This window comes from Oncorhynchus mykiss, chromosome 2 (genome assembly GCF_013265735.2).
Source record: "Oncorhynchus mykiss isolate Arlee chromosome 2, USDA_OmykA_1.1, whole genome shotgun sequence".
NCBI classification, from domain to species: Eukaryota; Metazoa; Chordata; class Actinopteri; order Salmoniformes; family Salmonidae; genus Oncorhynchus; species Oncorhynchus mykiss.
The window spans coordinates 84,725,519-84,745,802 of NC_048566.1; the positions used below are offsets into that span (position 1 = coordinate 84,725,519).

The following is a 20,284-nucleotide window of genomic DNA, read 5'->3' on the forward strand; positions in this document are numbered from 1 at the left end:
GATTCTAGATTTAATTTTGGATTGGAGATGCTTAATGTGAGTCTGGAAGGAGAGTTTACAGTCTAACCAGACACATAGGTATTTGTAGTTGCCACATGTTCTAAGTCAGAACTGTCCAGAGTAGTGATGCTGGACGGGCTGGCAGGTGTGGGCAGTGACCGGTTTAAGAGCATGCACTTAGTTTTACTTGCATTTAAGAGCAGTTGGAGGCCATGGAAGGAGATTTGTATGGCATTGAAGCTCGTCTGGAGGTTAGTTAACACAGTGTCCAAAGAAGGGCCAGAAGTATACAGAATGGTGTCGTCTAAGTAGAGGTGGATCAGAGAATCACAAGCAGCGAGAGCGACATCATTGATGTATACAGAGAAAAAAGTCAATCTGAGAATTGAACCCTGTAGCACCCCCATAGAGACGGCCAGAGGTCCGGACAACAGGCCCTCCGATTTGACACACTCAACTATGTCTGAGAAGTAGTTGGTGAACCAGGCAAGGCAGTAATTCGAGAAACCAAGGCTGTTGAGTCTGCCGATAAAAATGTGGTGATTGACAGAGTCTAAATTCTTGGCCAGGTCTATGAAGACTGCTGCACAGTACTGTCTTTTATCGATGGCGGTTATGATGTCGTTTAGGACCTTGAGCGTGGCTGAGGTGCACCCATGACCAGCTCGGAAACCAGATTGCATAGCGGAGAAGGTATGGTGAGATTCGAAATGGTCGGTGATCTGTTTGTAAACTTGGCTTTCAAAGACCTTAGAAAGGCAGGGTAGGATAGATATAGGTCTGTAGCAGTTTGGGTCTAGAGTGTCTCCCCCTTTGAAGATGGGGATGACTGCGGCAGCTTTCCAATCTTTGGGGATCTCAGACGATATGAAAGGCTAGTAATAGGGGTTGCAACAATTTTGGCGGATCATTTTAGAAAGAGAAGGTCCAGATTGTCTATCCCAGCTGATTTGTAGGGGTCCAGATTTTGCAGCTCTTTCAGAACATCAGCTATCTGGATTTGGGTGAAAGAGAAATTGGGGAGGCTTGGGCAAGTTGCTGTGGGAGGTGAAGAGCTGTTGACCGGGGTAGGGGTAGCCAGATGGAAAGCATGGCCAGCCATAGAAAAATGCTTACTGAAATTATAAATTATTGTAGATTTATCGGTGGTGACTGTGTTTCCTAGCCTCAGTGCAGTGGGCAGCTGGGAGGAGGTGCTCTTATTCTCCATGGTCTTTACAGTGTCCCAGAACCCTTTGGAGTTTGTGCAACAGGATGCAAATGTGTGTTCGAAAAAGCAAGGCTTAGCTTTCCTAACTGCCTGTGTATATTGGTTGCATATCACGGGGGCTATTCGATGCTAATGCAGAACGCCACAGGATGTTTTTGTGCTGGTCAAGGGCAGTCAGGTCTGGAGTGAACCAAGGACTATATCTGTTCCTGTTCTACATTTTTTGAATGGGGCATGCTTATTTAAGATGATGAGGAAAGCACTTTTAAAGAATTACCAGGCATCCTCTACTGACGGAATGAGGTCAATATCCTTCCAGGATACCCGGGCCAGGTCGATTAGTAATGTGTTACTTAGGCCATTCGTAAACAGCACAAGCCTCATTAATCAGTTTGCATGGCGGTATTGGAATTCCATGTAAGAAGGCATTATGAATGATTGAAAGCTGGTTTCAGGATTTCAAACAATTCAGTGCACCTCTATTTCAGCACAACCTATACATCCCCTAGCAGTGGGATTAAGGTAACTTGTGATAGACTTCTGGTGAGAGAGGACGTCATTATGGTTGTTACAATTTGAAGTCCATTGGGGCCGAGGGGCTGTGGATTAGTGAACTTTTTAGCACTCTGTGAGGGCCGAAAATAGCAGGCAAATTGCTTCGACACCTTGTATCGAAACCTGTGTTATGGAGGAATGGGACAGCATGAGTGAAATGTTTCCCAAGGCAATGCTTTATAGAGTTACCATTCAACTAGGAAAGCGCGTGCACATGCACACACACACACACACGCACTCACACACACACACACACACACACACACACACACACACACACACACACACACACACACACACACACACACACCTTGAAACTGTCAATAGGTTTGAAACTATTTTATTTGGGTGGTGGCTAGCAACATTTAAAACAAAAACGTCAACTTAAATACAGAAACTCCAATCAGCTAAATCACAGCAAACCCAATCTTGCTGTCCGACTCATAGTGTGTCTACCAACATGTCATCCAAATGGCATATAAATAAGCAAGCATGGGAATTGATGAATGCACAGTTGGTTTCTCTACTCCCCTCACAAAAGATTAGCTTCGATATCACCACTGCTTTGGCACTTTATAAGGATGCTGAGCGGACATTTATTCTCTAAATATAAATATCAAAATGAGGCTTTGCTTTTGATATATTATAATAATGACAGATTGGTGGGATGTGGGCTCCAGGCTCACTGCCCTCCCTAACAAAGGAAGTGTTAGAGAAAGGAAGGAAACAGGGAGGTTTTAGGGAGAAGGAACCGATTAATAGTGGATGGAGTGAAGGAGGGCAGAGCAGACCGGAGTTTCTGTCAGACAGCAGAGAGAGAGAGAGAACACAGAGCAGGGGGCTGCAAATACACCAGCGCCAGTCTGCTAGCTGACACACATGCTGGAGGAAATCACAGCCAACAGAATCTTGCTGTGTGTCAAACCAACATGTAGTCCAGTCATCACTGTCTTTTAAGCAAAGCCACTGTGATTCAATGTGATTGGCATAAACATTGGCTTTATTGCTGGTGCTGTGCGTCACCCGAAGGAGACTTTCAATCCCGACTACTAACCCACCAGATACTCTGATCTGCCCCCCCCCCGCAGCTCAGACTAACACTAATCCACATAAGTAAGAGAAGCCAGATGGTCAACAACTGCGGAAGAGGCCTGGAGATAAGTGCATTGGACATGCCTCCCACTAGCACTGACTTTGGTGATAGCTACTTTCCTGAGGAAAATGTATTTACTATGACTGAGATATGTGGTTGTCCCATCTAGCTATCTTCAGATGAATGTACTAACTGTAAGTCACACTGGATAAGAGCGTCTGCTAAATTACTGAAATGTAAATGTAATGTGTGGCGTGCCTGCCGCTGTTTACCTTGTGCTTCAAGTTACCACTGTAAGCCCTGTGGAGGGAATGGAGGATGAGGGAGTATAGCGAAGCTGGTGTGTGGCTCAGGGGAGGCCAACTCCGCTCCAATCTGAGGTGTCAGAGCTGAGGCCCTGGGCAGGTAGAGTATCCTTTCCCCCAGTTCTCATGCTCCCCTGTCTGTCCCTGAACTGGGGCCCACCACAGGCTTCAATCAGTCCCACCCCTGCCTCTAGACAGAAGGGCATGGGAACTGGGGACAGAGTAAAAATCAGCCCTGTATCCTGACACACCTGGGATAGAGCTGCTCTCCCTGTGGCACTCTACCTGCCCAGGGCCTCAGCTCCGACACTCCAGATTGGAGTGGTGGTGCGGAGGTGGCCTCCCCTGAGCCGCACACCAGCTTCGCTATACTCCCTCATTCTCCATTCCCTCCACAGGGCTTACAGTGGTAACTTGAAGCACAAGGCATGCGCTCGCACGGGATGTTCTCCAATGCTGGAAGGGAGGCCTGAGTAAAAAAGTTTGGGAACAGCTAGTTTAAAGCACACTTTTACAAGTCTCAGTCATAAATGACAGCTCCAATAAGCCCCCTATGGTGAACGGGATGTGAGAACAATAGGCTTGTAGAATCATGACCATTTCCAGTTTTCAGTTCATCGTCACTGGTAGGGGGTCCTGCGTTCTCTGGGCATTACTGACTCAAATGAACCAAATGAGCCGAAAGATTTGTTCTTTTGACAGAATGACTCGAGAAGATTAGAGTCCAAAAAGAAAGCCAAACTTCCCATCACTAGTTCTAATGTTGTTTTTGTCACAAAAGGGGTGGCTACTTGCAATATGCTCCAGCATTCAACATACTTATTTACTACCTGAAAATTGAAGTGTCATTCCTTCCGCAGCTGTGGGAGCAGGGTCCCTTGGCTCCTTGATCTGATCTATAGTCTATATTGGCTAATTATCAAAGTAGCCTATTTTGCATTGCTAACCAAATATAATCTCAGCGACTGTTCAAACAGTAAACCAAACAACAAGACACCACCCAAAAAGGTAGTATGTTGAGAAGCAATAACTAGTGATTAGGGAAAGGGGGATACCTAGTAAGTTGTACAACTGAATGCATTCAACTGAAATGTGTCTTCCACATTTAACCCAACCCCTCTGAATCAGAGAGGTGCGGAGGGCTGCCATAATCAACATCCAGGTCTTCGTTGCCCGGGGAACAGTGGGCTAACTGCCTTGCTCAGGGGCAGAACGACAGATTTTTACCTTGTCAGCTCAGTGACTCGATCCAGCAACCTTTCGGTTACTGGTCCAACGCTCTAACCACTACAACTACTATAGCCAACTAGCTAGCAATGTGCTTTTTTCTCTGTGACCAAAACATGTTTTATTTTTCTATTTGAACTGATATGGGAATGAATACACAAGCAGCATATCAAACTGGGATAATGTTTTAAGTTACACCGGGAAGTATACAAATACTTGCTAGCTAGCTTGCGAGGATTTCATGTTACCAAAAGGTGTCCGCCACTCTAAAAATCCCACTCCATCCACGTGCACCCACGCACGTAGATCAACGGTTTAGTAACCTTTACTCTCCCCAACCCCAGGAGGGTACATGCAGTGGTAACCTTTACTCTCCCCAACCCCAGGAGGGTACATGCAGTGGTAACCTTTACTCTCCCCAACCCCAGGAGGGTACATGCAGTGGTAACCTTTACTCTACCCAACCCCAGGAGGGTACATGCAGTGGTAACCTTTACTCTCTCCAACCCCAGGAGGGTACATGCAGTGGTAACCTTTACTCTACCCAACCCCAGGAGGGTACATGCAGTGGTAACCTTTACTCTCCCCAACCCCAGGAGGGTACATGCAGTGGGAACCTTTACTCTACCCAACCCCAAGAGGGTACATGCAGTGGTAACCTTTACTCTACCCAACCCCAGGATGGTACATGCAGTGGTAACCTTTACTCTACCCAACCCCAGGAGGGTACATGCAGTGGTAACCTTTACTCTCCCCAACCCCAAGAGGGTACATGCAGTGGTAACCTTTACTCTACCCAACCCCAAGAGGGTACATGCAGTGGTAACCTTTACTCTACCCAACCCCAGGAGGGTACATGCAGTGGTAACCTTTACTCTCCCCACTCCCCCCTCCAGTCCTCCTTCTCCTCCTCCTCCCAGTGTGGAGCTAGAGCTGCAGGTTATTGACGTGGGGGTTTATGTTCACCAATAGGGGTTAAGTACAGATTTAGCAACACAGGCCCCGGGAAAGTGAGGGCAGCACTGACACAATGACCTCAGCCGCCATCCATCGGTCCGGCCTAGCCTCTGATCCCTCCAGATTCCACACAAACTGTAAACACACCTTGCCTGATCTGAGCCTGCCTTGCCAATCAGACACACATACCCCTCTGGCCCTGCGTGGATGTTTTGCCCTTGAGTTACATTGGAATCTGCTCTGTGCTGTGGACAGTTGGTCTCACTATAGTTCTGATATAATTTCCAGCAGCCTGGAGCCTGAGCCTCAGATGTGCCCCAGATTGCAGGGTGCACGTAGTAGGCTAGTGGTGACGTGATTGGAGATGTAGACCCTGTTGTGTTGTGATGTTTTTATGCTTCACGCATGATTGGCTCCACACAAAAGACTCTGGCCCATCAACTAAGCCCCCGTAATCCACTGGTTCAATATTCCAGGGGATGCCCACTTTCACAAACAAAACAACAGATGCAAACATTATGTCCACTGAAATCAAAACTGGGATATTTTGATTAGATTGGATGATGGGTGGAAGTGCTGTTAAAGGTGTAAAACATATAGAAAATCCAGCTACATTTGTGATTTTCAATTTTTAGTGGCACGGCCCAATCTTTAAATCCAAAACATAAAAAAAATGTAAATGTGTGAAATACTAAGTAAATAAAAACCACAAATCAGATTAATCCTATCTATCTTCTCTTCAGTGGCTCACCAAAATGAATGGAAACATTCTCAGACATTCTAAATCATTCATAATCAATCCACAGATATGTCATGCTTCCATCTCATACATGTAAGCAATGCCCCCTGTCCTTTGCCTAGACAACTTAACACGCTAAATACTCATAATGTTTGCAGTAAATCAGTAGCACCCATGAGGACCCATGTTGTAAAGCCATCTGAATGAGTGGCAGCCCCAGCAGAGCACACACAGGGAGACATGGTGGAGCAACCATTTCAACGACTCAATGACAACCAGGAATAGTAACATGCAAATTATTATGAGCCCCAGCATAAATCTTTCTCTCACATATCCCTGAAGAGAAATCCTTAAATGATCAGTATATCAGTTTACAACTATTATGTAATATGGCATTTTATCATCTTGTCTTGCTCATATGACTGTTAAACTAATGACTACTACTTTTACATTTGTATCTGCTGAGTAACTTCAAGAATCATGTCAGCATCACACTGCTTCTACATCCATACAGATATATAACTAGCACCCCAAAAAAGAGAGGACGCATGATGGAGAGATGTGAAAGAGAAGAACAACATAGTAAAATAGTGCTTTGCTTACCCAGAAGATGAGGTTGAAGAAGAACATCATGTACTTCAAACAGCAGAGACAGCCCCGTGCCATGTTGTACTTCTTGAACTCTAAAAGGAACACAAATGATAGATCCAGGTAAAAGACCACGTATTTGCTGCCTTTGGGCGCCGTGTACTTGTTATTGCTGCTCTTGTCTCCTCCGACGTTGACGCTGGTGTCGGCCGCTGTCCCAGCCTGCCCCTGTGCCGTGGTACCGCGCGGCCCCGTAGAGCCGTAGAACGCGCCGGCGGTGAACCCGCGGCCGCCAAAAGGGCGGCCAGACGTGGAGTCGCGGACAAAGTCGGAGTCGAGGCTATCCACGGATGGGCTGCGGTGAATGGCTGACTCCTCACTGCTGGACTTCTCCATGCTCTTGGGCTAACACTGCTGCTGAGGGGCTCTCTACCGTAACACACTCTACCATGTCTCAGAGATGAGAGGACACAACTCTCCCCCTCCAGCAGTCTCCTCTCTCCCTCTCTGATCTCCAAGCCCAGAAACTCTGAATCTTTCTATCCCCCCAACAATGGCACGACTAAACTGTATCGGGTAAGTAAAAGGAAGACACAGGCAATATTCCCGGCTCTATGTGTCGTCTGTCCGGTGTCCAATGTCTGCTCTCATGCTCCTGAGTTGGAGAAGTTGCAGAGAAGTCCTAGTCCAGCGAGGAGCATTATTACCCTGATGAGTTACAGCAAGCTACGTCCTTGAGTCAGTAAGTTTCAGTAGTGTCCCCTGGATCTCCACACTGATATGCTGTGTGTGTGCCTGTGAATCTTTCTCTCCAACTCTCAGCTGCTCCACTTCTTCCTCCCTACTGCTGACCTCAGGACTGATTTCTGCCTGGGGAGCTGGAAACTTTTGCCCCCCCCCCATACAACACAATCCTGTATCTGTATTCCTCTCTCCTCTTCTTCTCCTCCTTTCCTGCGCTCACTCAGTCCTCTGTGCTTTGCGCTCTCCAACGTGCTGATGATAATCTGATTCAGTTATTCTCTCTCTCTCTCTCTCTCTCTCTCTCTCTCTCTCATTGTACAATTCTGTGCTCAGCTGCTCAGTCCCCCGCTCTCTGCCTGTGCTGTCAGTCGCAGTGCCGTGGCTGATGTGTGCTATTACCGGCAAGATGCATCTAACAGGCATTCCCTATCCTATCCCCCTTAACTAGAGCACTGCCCTTGTCCCCCCCCCCCCTCTTCTCTCTGCTCTCCCTCTTACTCTCTTGCTCCCTGCCTCTCATCAACCCCTCCCCACTGCTGAGGGAGCAGCCAATGAGGCAGTTGCAGGCGGCTACAGACAACCCGGGCTCCTCCCCTGTGCCCCGACCATGTCTTTAATAAGCTGATCATAACACAGCTTTGACTATACAAGTTCAGCAATTTCCTCAGTGTTGTCTGTGCTTCAGGGCGTTCGAGAGGCCATACATTAATAATACGAAAATGATTATGTGATACCTGTGATTTCATTGAGACACTTGATATATTTACGCCCAATTAACTTTCACAGTGGATATTTATTTTCTATTTTGAAAGGCTGGATAAGATGACATCAGAGCACGATCATGATTAGGAGGATTACTTCATGCAGACTTGCAGAGGCTATGTGCAGCCTTGTCACAAAATCGTCAGTTGCACAATGTAGGCTCACTTCCATGCAAGGAGCACTGATAAATTGGCAGAGACCCAGCCTTTGGAATTATTGCACCATTTCAAGCATGGAAATGGGAGAGTGGCTTAAAGATACTCAACACTTTCCTATGGAAACCCAGGGTCAAACACCGACTCTCTCAGTTGTTTCACACATGGAGCTGACAACATATTACAGCTCTAATATTCTAGAGCTGCGTCCTTACATTTATCTAACCCTCTGGTTTGAAATACAATGTCAGAAGCCTAAATGTACATGATCTGTGAACAAAGAGAAAAATGCATTTTTACCAGATCAGATATCAACCCCCCCCCCCCCCCCCCCCCCATGATAGAGAGGCCATTTCAATCATATCGTACATGCTGATTTTATGAGATGGGGATGAAAGATTTGCAACCTTTTTATACAGCGTTTGAGTTTCCTTTGCAATGCCACATCTTTTCCTTCAGAGAGCTACCGTACAAACAACAGCAATACCATTATCTGTCCAACCACTCACATAGCCCTTTCACTGGGTTGGGTTTGTGAAAACAGCCTAATCTTTACTCTGTACTGCTGTGCTGTGGTAACGGTCCCTCTCTCTGTCAGCAAGGTGAGGTTGAGTGCTCGTGATGGCTGCAGCTCAGAGACGGATGGAGCAGAGTTCCAACTGAATGGTCTTAAAGTAAACCCAGTAATGCCCTGTATACACAGAGATACACTGATCCATGTATCTTGTGTTTCTACAGAGTATACACAGCTCTAACAAGTCTGACATCCTGTAGCTTGATGGTAGTGGTTGGAAGACAACACGAGACAAAATCACATTATACTAGTCTTAATCAGCTAGGAACAATGGAAGTGTTCCTCCAAATCACAAACCATTAAACCATTAACATATGTATTTTTTAAATTATCAATACCATACTTAACATGACACAGGTCTATAATTATAATTAAGTAGTATTAAAAGGTATGGAACTGGCAAACTTCCAATTGCTCCCAGTACTACCCACATCTTTCTTGTAAAAAATGGCAATGTCAGTGTCGCTGTTCATGCCATCCTGGTGTGGGATGAGAATTATGAAAGCAGTCCCACAGAGATAGAACAGGGGATATTTGACCCAGAATACTCTGTCCCTGGTGGTGCCATGGATAACTGAAGAAGCATTTGGCTCAGCTCCCGTGGGTCGTCTGATCACAGCCCGTCAGGACCTTTACTCTTAATTCAATATGTTGTGTGTCAGTAGCCGCCACCTCAGAGGAGGACATGCATTCATCAGAGGGCTATTGGTATTTGTATTTATTATGGATCCCCATTAGCTGCTGCCAAAGCAGCCGCTACTCTTCCTGGGGTCCAGCAAAATTAAGGCAGTTTATACAATTTTAAAACATTACAATACATTCACAGATTTCACAACACACTGTGTGCCCTCAGGCCCCTACTCCACCACTACCACATATCTACATTACTAATACTAAATCCATGTGTATGTATAGTGCGTGTGTGCATGTGTGTGTGTGTGCGTGTGTGTGTGTGTGTGTATGCATGTGTCTGTGCCAATGTTTGTGTTGCTTGGGCCTCTTAGCTTGCATGTGCTGCTGATGCCTCGACCAGACACAAGGGCACGTTCCTCCTCTCACTCCCTCCTGAGCCAAGCCCAGCTCAGCTCATCGCCATCCACTCAACAGAAGAGAACAGAGAGGCATGGGGCTCTGAAGTCCTTTATTAGGCAACAAGAGGTTACTCAGAGACTCAGAGAAACTCTGGAGAGACAAGGTCTATAGCATAGAGTCAGAGGAGTGGGCAAAGGAGCAGTGGAGATACAGTGTATAGATGTGGTACAGCAGAGTAGGCTTGGACAGGGATTCTTCATTCTAACTTTCCCTCTGATGCTGAATAAACCTGGCAGCTCCTTCAATACATGCTAAAAAGGCATACTGGAAGGCGAGCTTCGTGTTCAGTAGGAATTCATCTTTGAATCCTCCATTTCAGGGCTCTTCTAACCAAGACACTGCTGTTTTTCTATCATGGCCTGAAAGAGTATAACAACAAAATACAAGTAGAAATGTAAATATTAAATGGACAGTGTTGGTTCTGGCATATCTGTGTGGAGCTCTATTGAACTAAAGCTTGTGTAGTCTATCCAACATCGCACCACTGCCAGCACAACAGAAACAGTAGGGGGTGGCGGGCTAGTTCTTATTTATTTACACAGGAGGTTGGTGGCACCTTAATTGGGGAGAACGGGCTCATGTTAATGACTGGAGCGGAATAAGTGGAATGGTATCAAATACATCAAACACATGGTTTCTATGTTTGCTGGTTCCTGTCACGTTCTGACCATAGTTCTTTTGTGTTTTCTTTGTTTTAGTGTTGGTCAGGACTTGAGCTGAGTGGGCATTCTATGTTTTGTGTTTCTATGTTGGGTTTGTTGTTTGGCCTGATATGGTTCTCAATCAGAGGCAGGTGTTTGTCATTGTCTCTGATTGGGAACCATATTTAGGTAGCCTGTTTTGTGTTGGGTTTTGTGGGTGGTTGTCTTCTGTCTTTGTGTCTATGCACCAGATAGGACTGTTTCGGTTTTCACATTTGTTGTTTTGTATTTTGTAGTGTTCTTGTTTATCGTCTATATTAAACATGTTGAACACTAACCACGCTGCGATTTGGTCCTCTCCTTTGTCCACAGAAGAAAGCCGTTACAGAACCACCCACCACAATAGGACCAAGCGGCGTGGTAACAGGCAGCAGCAGCAGCAGCAGGAGAGGCAGCGCTATTTAGAGAAATGGACTTGGGAGGAGATCCTAGACGGGATGGGACCCTGGGCACAGCCAGGAGATTATCGCCGCCCCAAAGAAGAGCTGGAGGCAGCGAAGGCGGAGAGGCGCTGGTATGAGGAGGCAGCACGGCGACGCGGATGGAAGCCCGAGAGACAGCCCCAAAAATGTATTGGGGGGGGCACAGGGAGAGTGTGGCAGAGTCAGGACTCAGACCTGAGCCAACTCCCCCTGTTTACCGTGAGGAGCCAAGGATGGAATCCGAGCAGTCGGCGAAGTTGAGGTCTGTGTGTCTGAGAGTGTGGAGGAGTTATTGGACAAATTGGAGGAGAGTGAATGGAGGGAAGATTATGAGACATTTGAGGAGTTGTTGATAAAATTGGAGGGGAGTGAGGAGAGAGAGCTGTTGGTTTGGCGTAGTATGCACGGCATTCACCCCGAGGAGCGTGTTAGCGGTCTGATGCCACGTGTCAGTTCCTAGTACTCATCCTGAAACATGTGTTAAAGCTCCGGAACAATTGATGCCGGCTATACACACCAGGTCTCCAGAGTACCTTCACAACCCGGGTGTTCTGTTCCTGCTCCCCGCACTCGCCCTGAGGTGCGTGTCCCCGGCCCAGTACCACCAGTGCCGGCACCCCGCACCAGGCTTCCTGTGCGTGTCCAGAGCCCAGTACTCCCTGTTCCTCCTTCCCGCACTCGGCCTGAGGTGCGTGTCCTCGGCCCAGTACCACCAGTGCCGGCACCACGCACCAGGCCTACAGTGCGCCTCGCCTGTCCAGAGCTGCCAGAGTCTCCCGCCTGTCCAGAGCTGCCAGAGTCTCCCGCCTGTCCAGAGCTGCCAGAGTCTCCCGCCTGTCCAGAGCTGCCAGAGTCTCCCGCCTGTCCAGAGCTGCCAGAGTCTCCCGCCTGTCCAGAGCTGCCAGAGTCTCCCGCCTGTCCAGAGCTGCCAGAGTCTCCCGCCTGTCCAGAGCTGCCAGAGTCTCCCGTCTGCAGGGAGCCACAAGAGCCGCCATTCAGCCAGACTATGGTTGAGTGGGGTCCACGTCCTGCGCCAGAGCTGCCACCGCGGACAGATGCCCACCCAGACCCTCCCCTATGGGTTCAGGTTTTGCGGCCGGGGTCCGCATCTTGGGGGGGAGGGGGTACTGTCACATTCTGACCATAGTTATTTTGTGTTTTCTTTGTTTTAGTGTTGGTCAGGACGTGAGCTGATTGGGCGTTCTATGTTTTGTGTTTCTATGTTGGGTTTGTTGTTGGGTTTGTTGTTTGGCCTGATATGGTTCTTAACCTCTTAGAGCTCTAGGGGCGCTATTTCATTTTTGGATAAAAAACGTTCCCGTTTTAAGCGCGATATTTTGTCACGAAAAGATGCTCGACTATGCATATTCTTGACAGTTTTGGAAAGAAAACACTCTGAAGTTTCAGAATCTGCAAAGATTTTGTCTGTAAGTGCCCCAGAACTCATTCTACAGGCGAAACCAAGATGATGCATCACCCAGGAATTAGCAGAATTTCTGAAGCTCTGTTTTCCATTCTCTCCTTATATGGCTGTGATTGCGCAACGAATGAGCCTACACTTTCTGTCGTTCGCCCAAGGTCTTAGCAGCATTGTGACGTATTTGTAGGCATATCATTGGAAGATTGACCATAAGAGACTACATTTTCCAAGTGTCCGCCTGGTGTCCTGCGTCGAATTCGGTGCGCAATTGCCAGCTGCTTCCACTTTACCATTTGATTCAGGGGAGAAAGCATGTGTCCAAGAACGATGTATCAATGAAGAGATATGTGAAAAACACCTTGATGATTGATTCTAAACAACGTTTGCCATGTTTTCAGTCGATATTATGGAGTTAATTTGGAAAAAAGTTTGCGTTTTGAGGACTGAATTTATGGATTTTTTTTGGTAGCCAAATGTGATGTATAAAACGGAGCTATTTCTAATACACAAGGAATCTTTTTGGAAAAACTGAGCATCTGCTATCTAACTGAGAGTATCCTCATTGAAAACATCAGAAGTTCTTCAAAGGTAAATGATTTTATTTGAAGGCTTTTATGTTTTTGTTAATGTTGCGTGCTGGATGCTAACGCTAATGCTAACGCTAAATGCTAACGCGAAATGCTAACTCTAGCTAGCTACTTTTACACAAATTATTGTTTTCCTATGGTTGAGAAGCATATTTTGAAAATCTGAGATGACAGTGTTGTTTACAAAAGGCTAAGCTTGAGAGATGGCATATTTATTTCATTTCATTTGCGATTTTCATAAATAGTTAACGTTGTGTTATGCTAATGAGCTTGCTGATAGATTTACACAATCCTGGATACAGGGGTTTTTTCATAGCTAAACGTGACGCAGAAAACGGAGCGATTTGTCCTAAACAAATAATCTTTCAGGAAAAACTGAACATTTGCTATCTGAGAGTCTCCTCATTGAAAACATCTGAAGTTCTTCAAAGGTAAATGATTTTTTTGAATGCTTTTCTGTTTTTTTGTGTAAATGTTGCCAGCTGAATGCTAATGCTAAATGCTACGTTAGCCATCAATACTGTTACACAAATGCTTGTTTTGCAATGGTTGAGAAGCATATTTTGAAAATCTGAGATGACAGTGTTGTTAACAAAAGGCTAAGCTTGAGAGCTAGCATATTTATTTCATTTCATTTGCGATTTTCATGAATAGTTAACGTTGCGTTATGGTAATGAGCTTGAGTCTGTATTCACGAACCCGGATCCGGGATGGGGAGATCAGAAAGGTTAATCAGAGGCAGGTGTTTGTCATTGTCTCTGATTGGGAACCATATTTAGGTAGCCTGTTTTGTGTTGGGTTTTGTGGGTGGTTGTCTTCTGTCTTTGTGTCTATGCACCAGATAGGACTGTTTCGGTTTTCACATTTGTTGTTTTGTATTTTGTAGTGTTCTCGTTTTATAGTCTATTTTAAACATGTTGAACACTAACCACATTGCGCTTTGGTCCTCTCCTTCGTCCACGGAAGAAAGCCGTTACAGTTCCAGCCATTATTATGAGCCGTCCTCCCCTCAGCAGCCTCCTGTGTTTAAGAAGCACTTCAATAATTAGACCAATAGTGCAAAGTTGTCTTAGGTGGATTGTTTCTCCTTAAAACTATTGGAAGAAATTATAAAGAAAATATACATCTGTAGGATTACGACTCGGGCAACTGCTCTTAATGGAATCCAAAACAATTTTCACATGAAGAAATTAGATGTGTGATCGATCACAAGCCAAAAAACATCAAACAATAGCTTTATTTTGTTTTACAATGAACAAAAATATAACAATTTCAAAGATGTGGAACCCTTCCAGGAACTGAGTTACAGTTCACAAACTCAGCAAAAAAAGAGACGTCCTCTCACTGTCAACTGCGTTTATTTCAGCAAACTTAACATGTATAAATATTTGTATGAACATAAGATTCCACAACTGAGACATAAACTGAACAAGTTCCATGTGACTAACAGAAATTGAATAATGTGTCCCTTAACAAAGGGGAGAGGTCAAAATCAAAAGTAACAGTCAGTATCTGGTGTGGCCACCAGCTGCATTAAGTACTGAAGTGCATCTCCTCCTCATGGACTGCACCAGATTTGGCAGTACTTGCTGTGAGATGTTACCCTACTCTTCCACCAAGCCACCTGCAAGTTCCCGAATATTTCTGGGGGAAATGGCCCTAGCCCTCATCCTCCGATCCAACAGGTCCCAGACATGCTCAATGGGATTGAGATCCGGGCTCTTCGCTGGCCATTGCAGAACACTGACATTCCTGTCTTGCAGGAAATCACACACAGAATGAGCAGTATGGCTGGTGGCATTGTCATACTGGAGGGTCATGTCAGGATGAGCCTGCTGGAAGGGTACCACATGAGGGAGGAGGATGTCTTCCCTGTAACGCACAGTGTTGAGAATGCCTGCAATAACAACAAGCTCAGTACGATGATACTGTAACACACCGCCCCAGACCATGACAGACCCTCCACATCGATCCCACTTCAGAGTACAGGCCTCAGTGTAACGCTCATTCCTTCAACGATAAACGCGAAACCGACCAAAACCGCGACTCGTCAGTGAAGAATTTGTGAACAAAATTTGAGAGAAATATGCTTTTTGTGCTATGGAAAATGTCTGGGATTGTTATATCAGCTCATGAAACATGGGACCAACATTTTACATGTTGCGTTTAAATATATTATATATCTTTTTTTCAGTGTAGTTTGGATATTTAAAGGCAGTCATGAATCCATTTTGAAGGTGCTTATTGAATTGAAATGATGTCCGTTACATCTACAGTCATAATACCGTTTAGACATTTAACACGGTTTCAGGCTCAAACTCATACAGCTTTGCTGACTCTGTGACCCTTGATGAACTCTCTCAACTGCCTACAGTATTTTAGGAGTCTGTTTTAAACTTGAGTAAAGAAAAAGTTTGCCCACCCCTGGACTAGAGTGACTTACAAGCAGGAGCAGGGAGACAATTCTAAAGCCTTGCTGGAAAATCACTGCTTTGCTTTCTACTGCATATGTTAACTGAATGCGAGGGGGAAAATCCAAAGCAATCTCCTAAACCCCAGGATTCACAGCAGGCAGAAAGGGGATACCAACTGATCTATGAAAATAGAGGTCAGCTCTTCAACGTTCATTAAAACCGGTCTTTTCGGTTCCTGCAAAAGAGAACGAGTCTTTACCCTATAGCTTACCACATACTGTATGTGTGCCCTATGTATGTGTGTCCTATGTATGTGTGTCCTATGTGACATGTGATAGTAGATAATATCCAGTGTGAAAGTCTCATGGAAGACTGAGCATGAGTGGAATAGGATGACAAAGGGCCTGTTCGCCCACACTATCTCAGCTCTCATTCCCCTTGGTTATTCTATACACTGTATACACACTGGGGCTGAAGCTGTTGCTGTGTTCATGGAGGACAACATGAAGGACAACATGGAGGACATGTCAGGTGATAAAACAGCCTAAATGGACCACACACTTCCAGGAACTCAAATGTCACCAGGGGCCGAACAGAACAAACAAGAGGGGGTCATCCCTAATTTGTCAGACACCAGTCAGTCTCCCGTGTGTCTGGTACCCCCCTAACAATCATTCCAGCTGGCTAAAGGTTATTATACATAGAAATATGTATAATAATAATACTGTCCTGTCCATCCTTGTCAGTATGCTAACAAGCTCTATTCTGCCTGGCCCAGTTTAATTGACAGACAGACGTCAATCCAATCTGATATTTAGGATTCTGTCTTGGCCTTTTATGATAAAGTCTGACATCCATGTATTTGGGCAATGAGACGATAGCAGACATTGTAAGTCCATCCCCGATGACTTAAAACAATAAAGTCGATAAAGGTGTCTGAAGAGTGTAACTAAATAAGGATTCATGATGCTCCTTTCCTCAGCAGACCCAACTAGAGGATCATAGGCAACATCTGCACCGAGTTAAAGGCAAGAGCTGCCCTTTCCCACTGTTGAACTGCACTGTTGTTTAAGCGCTTGTAAGTAAGCATTTCATGGAAAAATCTACACTTGTTGTATTCGGCGCATGTGACATATAAAGTGTGACACTAATCCGGACCCTTATAAGAAATCCAACTATTCCCTCAGATGAACCATCAAACAGGCAAAGCGTCGATGTAGGACTAAGATTGAATCCTACTACACCGGCTCTGACACCAGTCGGATGTGGCAGGGCTCGAAAACTATTACAGACTACAAAGAGAAACCCAGCCCCGAGCTGTCCAGTGACGCGAGCCTACCAGACGAGCTACATGCCTTTTATTCCTGCTTCGAGGCAAGCAACACTGAAGCATGCATGAGAGTACCAGCTGTTCTGGACGACTGTGTGATCACGCAATCTGAGCAAGACCTTTAAACAGGTCAACATTCACAAAGCCGCGAGGCCAGACGGATTACCAGGACGTGTACTCAAAGCATGCGTGGACCAACTGGCAAGTGTCTTCACTGACATTTTTCAAAGAGACAACCATTGTCCCTATACCCAAGAAAGCAAAGGTAAACTGCCTAAATGATTACCTCCCCGTAGCACTCACGTCGGCAGCCATGAAGTGCTTTGAAAGGCTAGTCATGGTTCACGTCAATACCATCATGCCGGAAACCCTAGACCCACTCCAATTTGCATACCGCCCCAACAGATCCACAGATGACGCAATCTCAATTGCGCAACACTGCCCTTTCCAACCTGAACAAAAGGAACACCTATGTGAGAATGCTGTTCATTGACTACAGCTCCACATTCAACACCATAGTGCTCACAAAACTCATCAATAAGCTAAGAACCTGGGGACTAAACACCTCTCTCTGCAACTGGATCCTGGACTTACTAACTGCTACTCGCTGTTTATCTATGCATAGTCACTTTAAAAATGACCTCAACTAACCTGTACCCCCGCACATTGACTTGGTACCGGTACCCTCTATAAATAGCCTCATTATTGTTATGACATTTTCTTGTGTTACTTTTTGATTATTATTATGATTTTTTTTAAACTTTAGTTTAATTAGTAAACATTTTCTTAACTGTATTTATTGATCTGCATTGTTGGTTAATGGCTTGTAAGTAAGCATTTCACGGTAAGGTCTACACCTGTTGTATTCGGCGCATGTGACAAATAACATTTGATTTGATTGGATTTTTACTGTGTGACAGTAGGGGTGAGCTCCCAGGAAATCAGTGTATGGTTGTGTTGTTAAGCATCAGACATTTGAAATAATGTCAAGAGTTGCTACTCGTGAGAGAAGTTTGTTTGTGGTTGTTTAAAAAAAGATGGCAGTGTTAAAGTGAATTTCACACGCATTTTCACAAACACACTCAACCGTGATACACACTGGTGGAAAACAGTGGAAAACAGTGGAAAACTCCCACCTGACATCTCCCATATTCCGACTACAGGAGAAGAGACATATTTGTGCACTCTTGTCAACAAGAGAGTGAGGAAGCTATAGAGATGACAGAGCACACAGACCTCACACAGATAGAGAAGCCAGGTCCCCCAGTCTAAACAGTAGACATGCAGGCAGATCCATCACACAGACCTCTCACAGATAGAGAAGCCAAGTCCCCCAGTCTAAACAGTAGACCTGCAGGAAGATCCATCACACAGATAGAGAGGCCAAGTCCCCCAGTCTAAACAGTAGACCTGCAGGCAGATCCATCACACAGACCTCACACAGATAGAGAGGCCAAGTCCCCCAGTCTAAACAGTAGACCTGCAGGCAGATCCATCACACAGACCTCTCACAGATAGAGAAGCCAGGTCCCCCAGTCTAAACAGTAGACCTGCAGGCAGATCCATCACACAGACCTCTCACACCTAGAGAAGCCAAGTCCCCCAGTCTAAACCGTAGACCTGCAGGCAGATCCATCACACAGACCTCTCACACCTAGAGAAGCCAAGACCCCCCTTTTCTCTCCTGAAATACAACATATGCTACCAAAGATATCAGTCTGTAACAAAATAAGACAATTGGCGTTCAATAAGGCAACATGTTTGCAATGTTAAATACTATAGTGTATGATGCCTGGAGTTGTGCTGTAGCTCACATGAATTCAAAGATACACAAAAGAGATATGGTTCGTGACAGGGATTCATGATTATTATGTTGATCAAAGGAGCAGGACAGCTAAGTCCTCCGGACAGTGGACAAGTTAATGTAATATTTAAAAGGCCCATAACAGTATATGGAAGAATGGAACGTCAGTAATATGAATCTTATTCAGTTCAGGGGGAAATCAGTCGAGTGTTGAAGTCAGGCCCCGGTCATCAATTTATTGGCTGTAAGGTCATTTAAAGTTCACTATAAGCCTTCGAACAGTGTGTGGAAACCATCCATTCGTCCTCAACATGAGCTAGATTCAACTCTTAGATTCTGAAGATTTGTGATTTCATTTAGCATACTGTGGATAACTCAAAGGTTCACGAGAAACACACATGCACAGATGTGCACATACGCATGGACGTACACACTCGGACGTACACACTCGCAAGCCCACACATTATTATATTAAATAGCCCTTTTGTGCAGGAAAAATGGAACAAAACAAAGCAAAGCAGTATATGCCTTTGAATTAAATGGCATTTTCAGGTGAACAATGCACACACTGCTTGACAAATGCATCCCTGAGAGCTACTGTCTGTGATAAATGTTGAAGGTTGTGGGTTTCCTACCCTCTGCCTCCTCTCTGTAATGCCTTGAATCCATTGTCTTGCAGAAACTGGCGACCAAGGATATTTGAAGCCATCAACCAAGCAAACCTACATGAGTCCCTACACACAGCCAGTTGCCTGCAACATCGATGTGAGATGCAAAGCTTTAAAGCTACAATCTGGGATTTGTTTTAGCTTTAAGAGACAGGGATCTCTTTTTAAAAGGTCATTATCAGTTACACTTGCCATGATGGATGCCTATCCGTCGGCACGCTTACACAAATCTAATAAAACACACTCCGGAAATGAACGACGGAAAAAAACCACTTCCACTTCTATAGTTAGTGACAGTGGGTTAAGTTACTGGCCCTAGACTAGTAGGAGAAAAGGCGAGTGATCCGGGGGGCTTTTATTTTCGTCCGGTAAGGAACAGAGAGACAGATAAAAGGGGATGTGGTCTACGCCCCCCCTGGCCTCACTGCATGGAACCATCTGTAACGTAATCGTCTCTCTGGGCACATACTTTCATCCCTGTTTCATTCCTGTTTCCTAAGAACCTGTGGATGTTGTCCAGCCACAACCAAAGCCTATTTAGGGCTCTGGAGGTAAGTGTTTATATCAGCAGTCAGTCTGGGCTCGCCCGCAGATGGAGCCCTCTGTGAAGCAGTTTTCCTGTGGCGCCGCTCAGGCAATCCGACACATATTTAAATCTCCTCTGTTTTTCAGGGAAACAAGTTACAGGACACGGCATGGGACAGGGATAGAAATACATACACCATCCTGGGCACTGGCTAGGACTCTATAGAGAGAGATGGAGTGGGAAAGATAGAGAAAGGAAGGTTAGAAATGGAAGAGAGAGAGCGAGACAGAGAGAGAAAGGGGTTCTGACCTGGGTCAGATCCTTTATTAACCTGGTGGAAGAGAAGACAAGAGGAGCCCTAAAGATCCCTCTGTGGTTTCCACTAAGGCTCAGACTATGGAGTCTATGGCA

At 45.4% G+C, this 20,284-nt stretch overlaps 1 protein-coding gene across 2 annotated transcripts in view; it reads right to left on the minus strand.

Annotated features, from left to right (window-relative positions):
- LOC110498022 (tetraspanin-9) overlaps positions 1-20,284 on the minus strand; it is a 313,946-nt gene that overhangs the window by 128,586 nt on the left and 165,076 nt on the right. The window contains exon 4 of one of the 2 annotated variants that reach the window (XM_021574569.2): positions 6,690-6,769. In XM_021574569.2, coding sequence (XP_021430244.2) covers positions 6,690-6,752 — 63 coding nt within the window. In that variant the 5' untranslated portion in view covers positions 6,753-6,769. Of the gene's footprint in view, positions 1-6,689; positions 7,870-20,284 lie in introns of those variants that run through there. The other variant, XM_021574564.2, reaches the window with a different exon arrangement.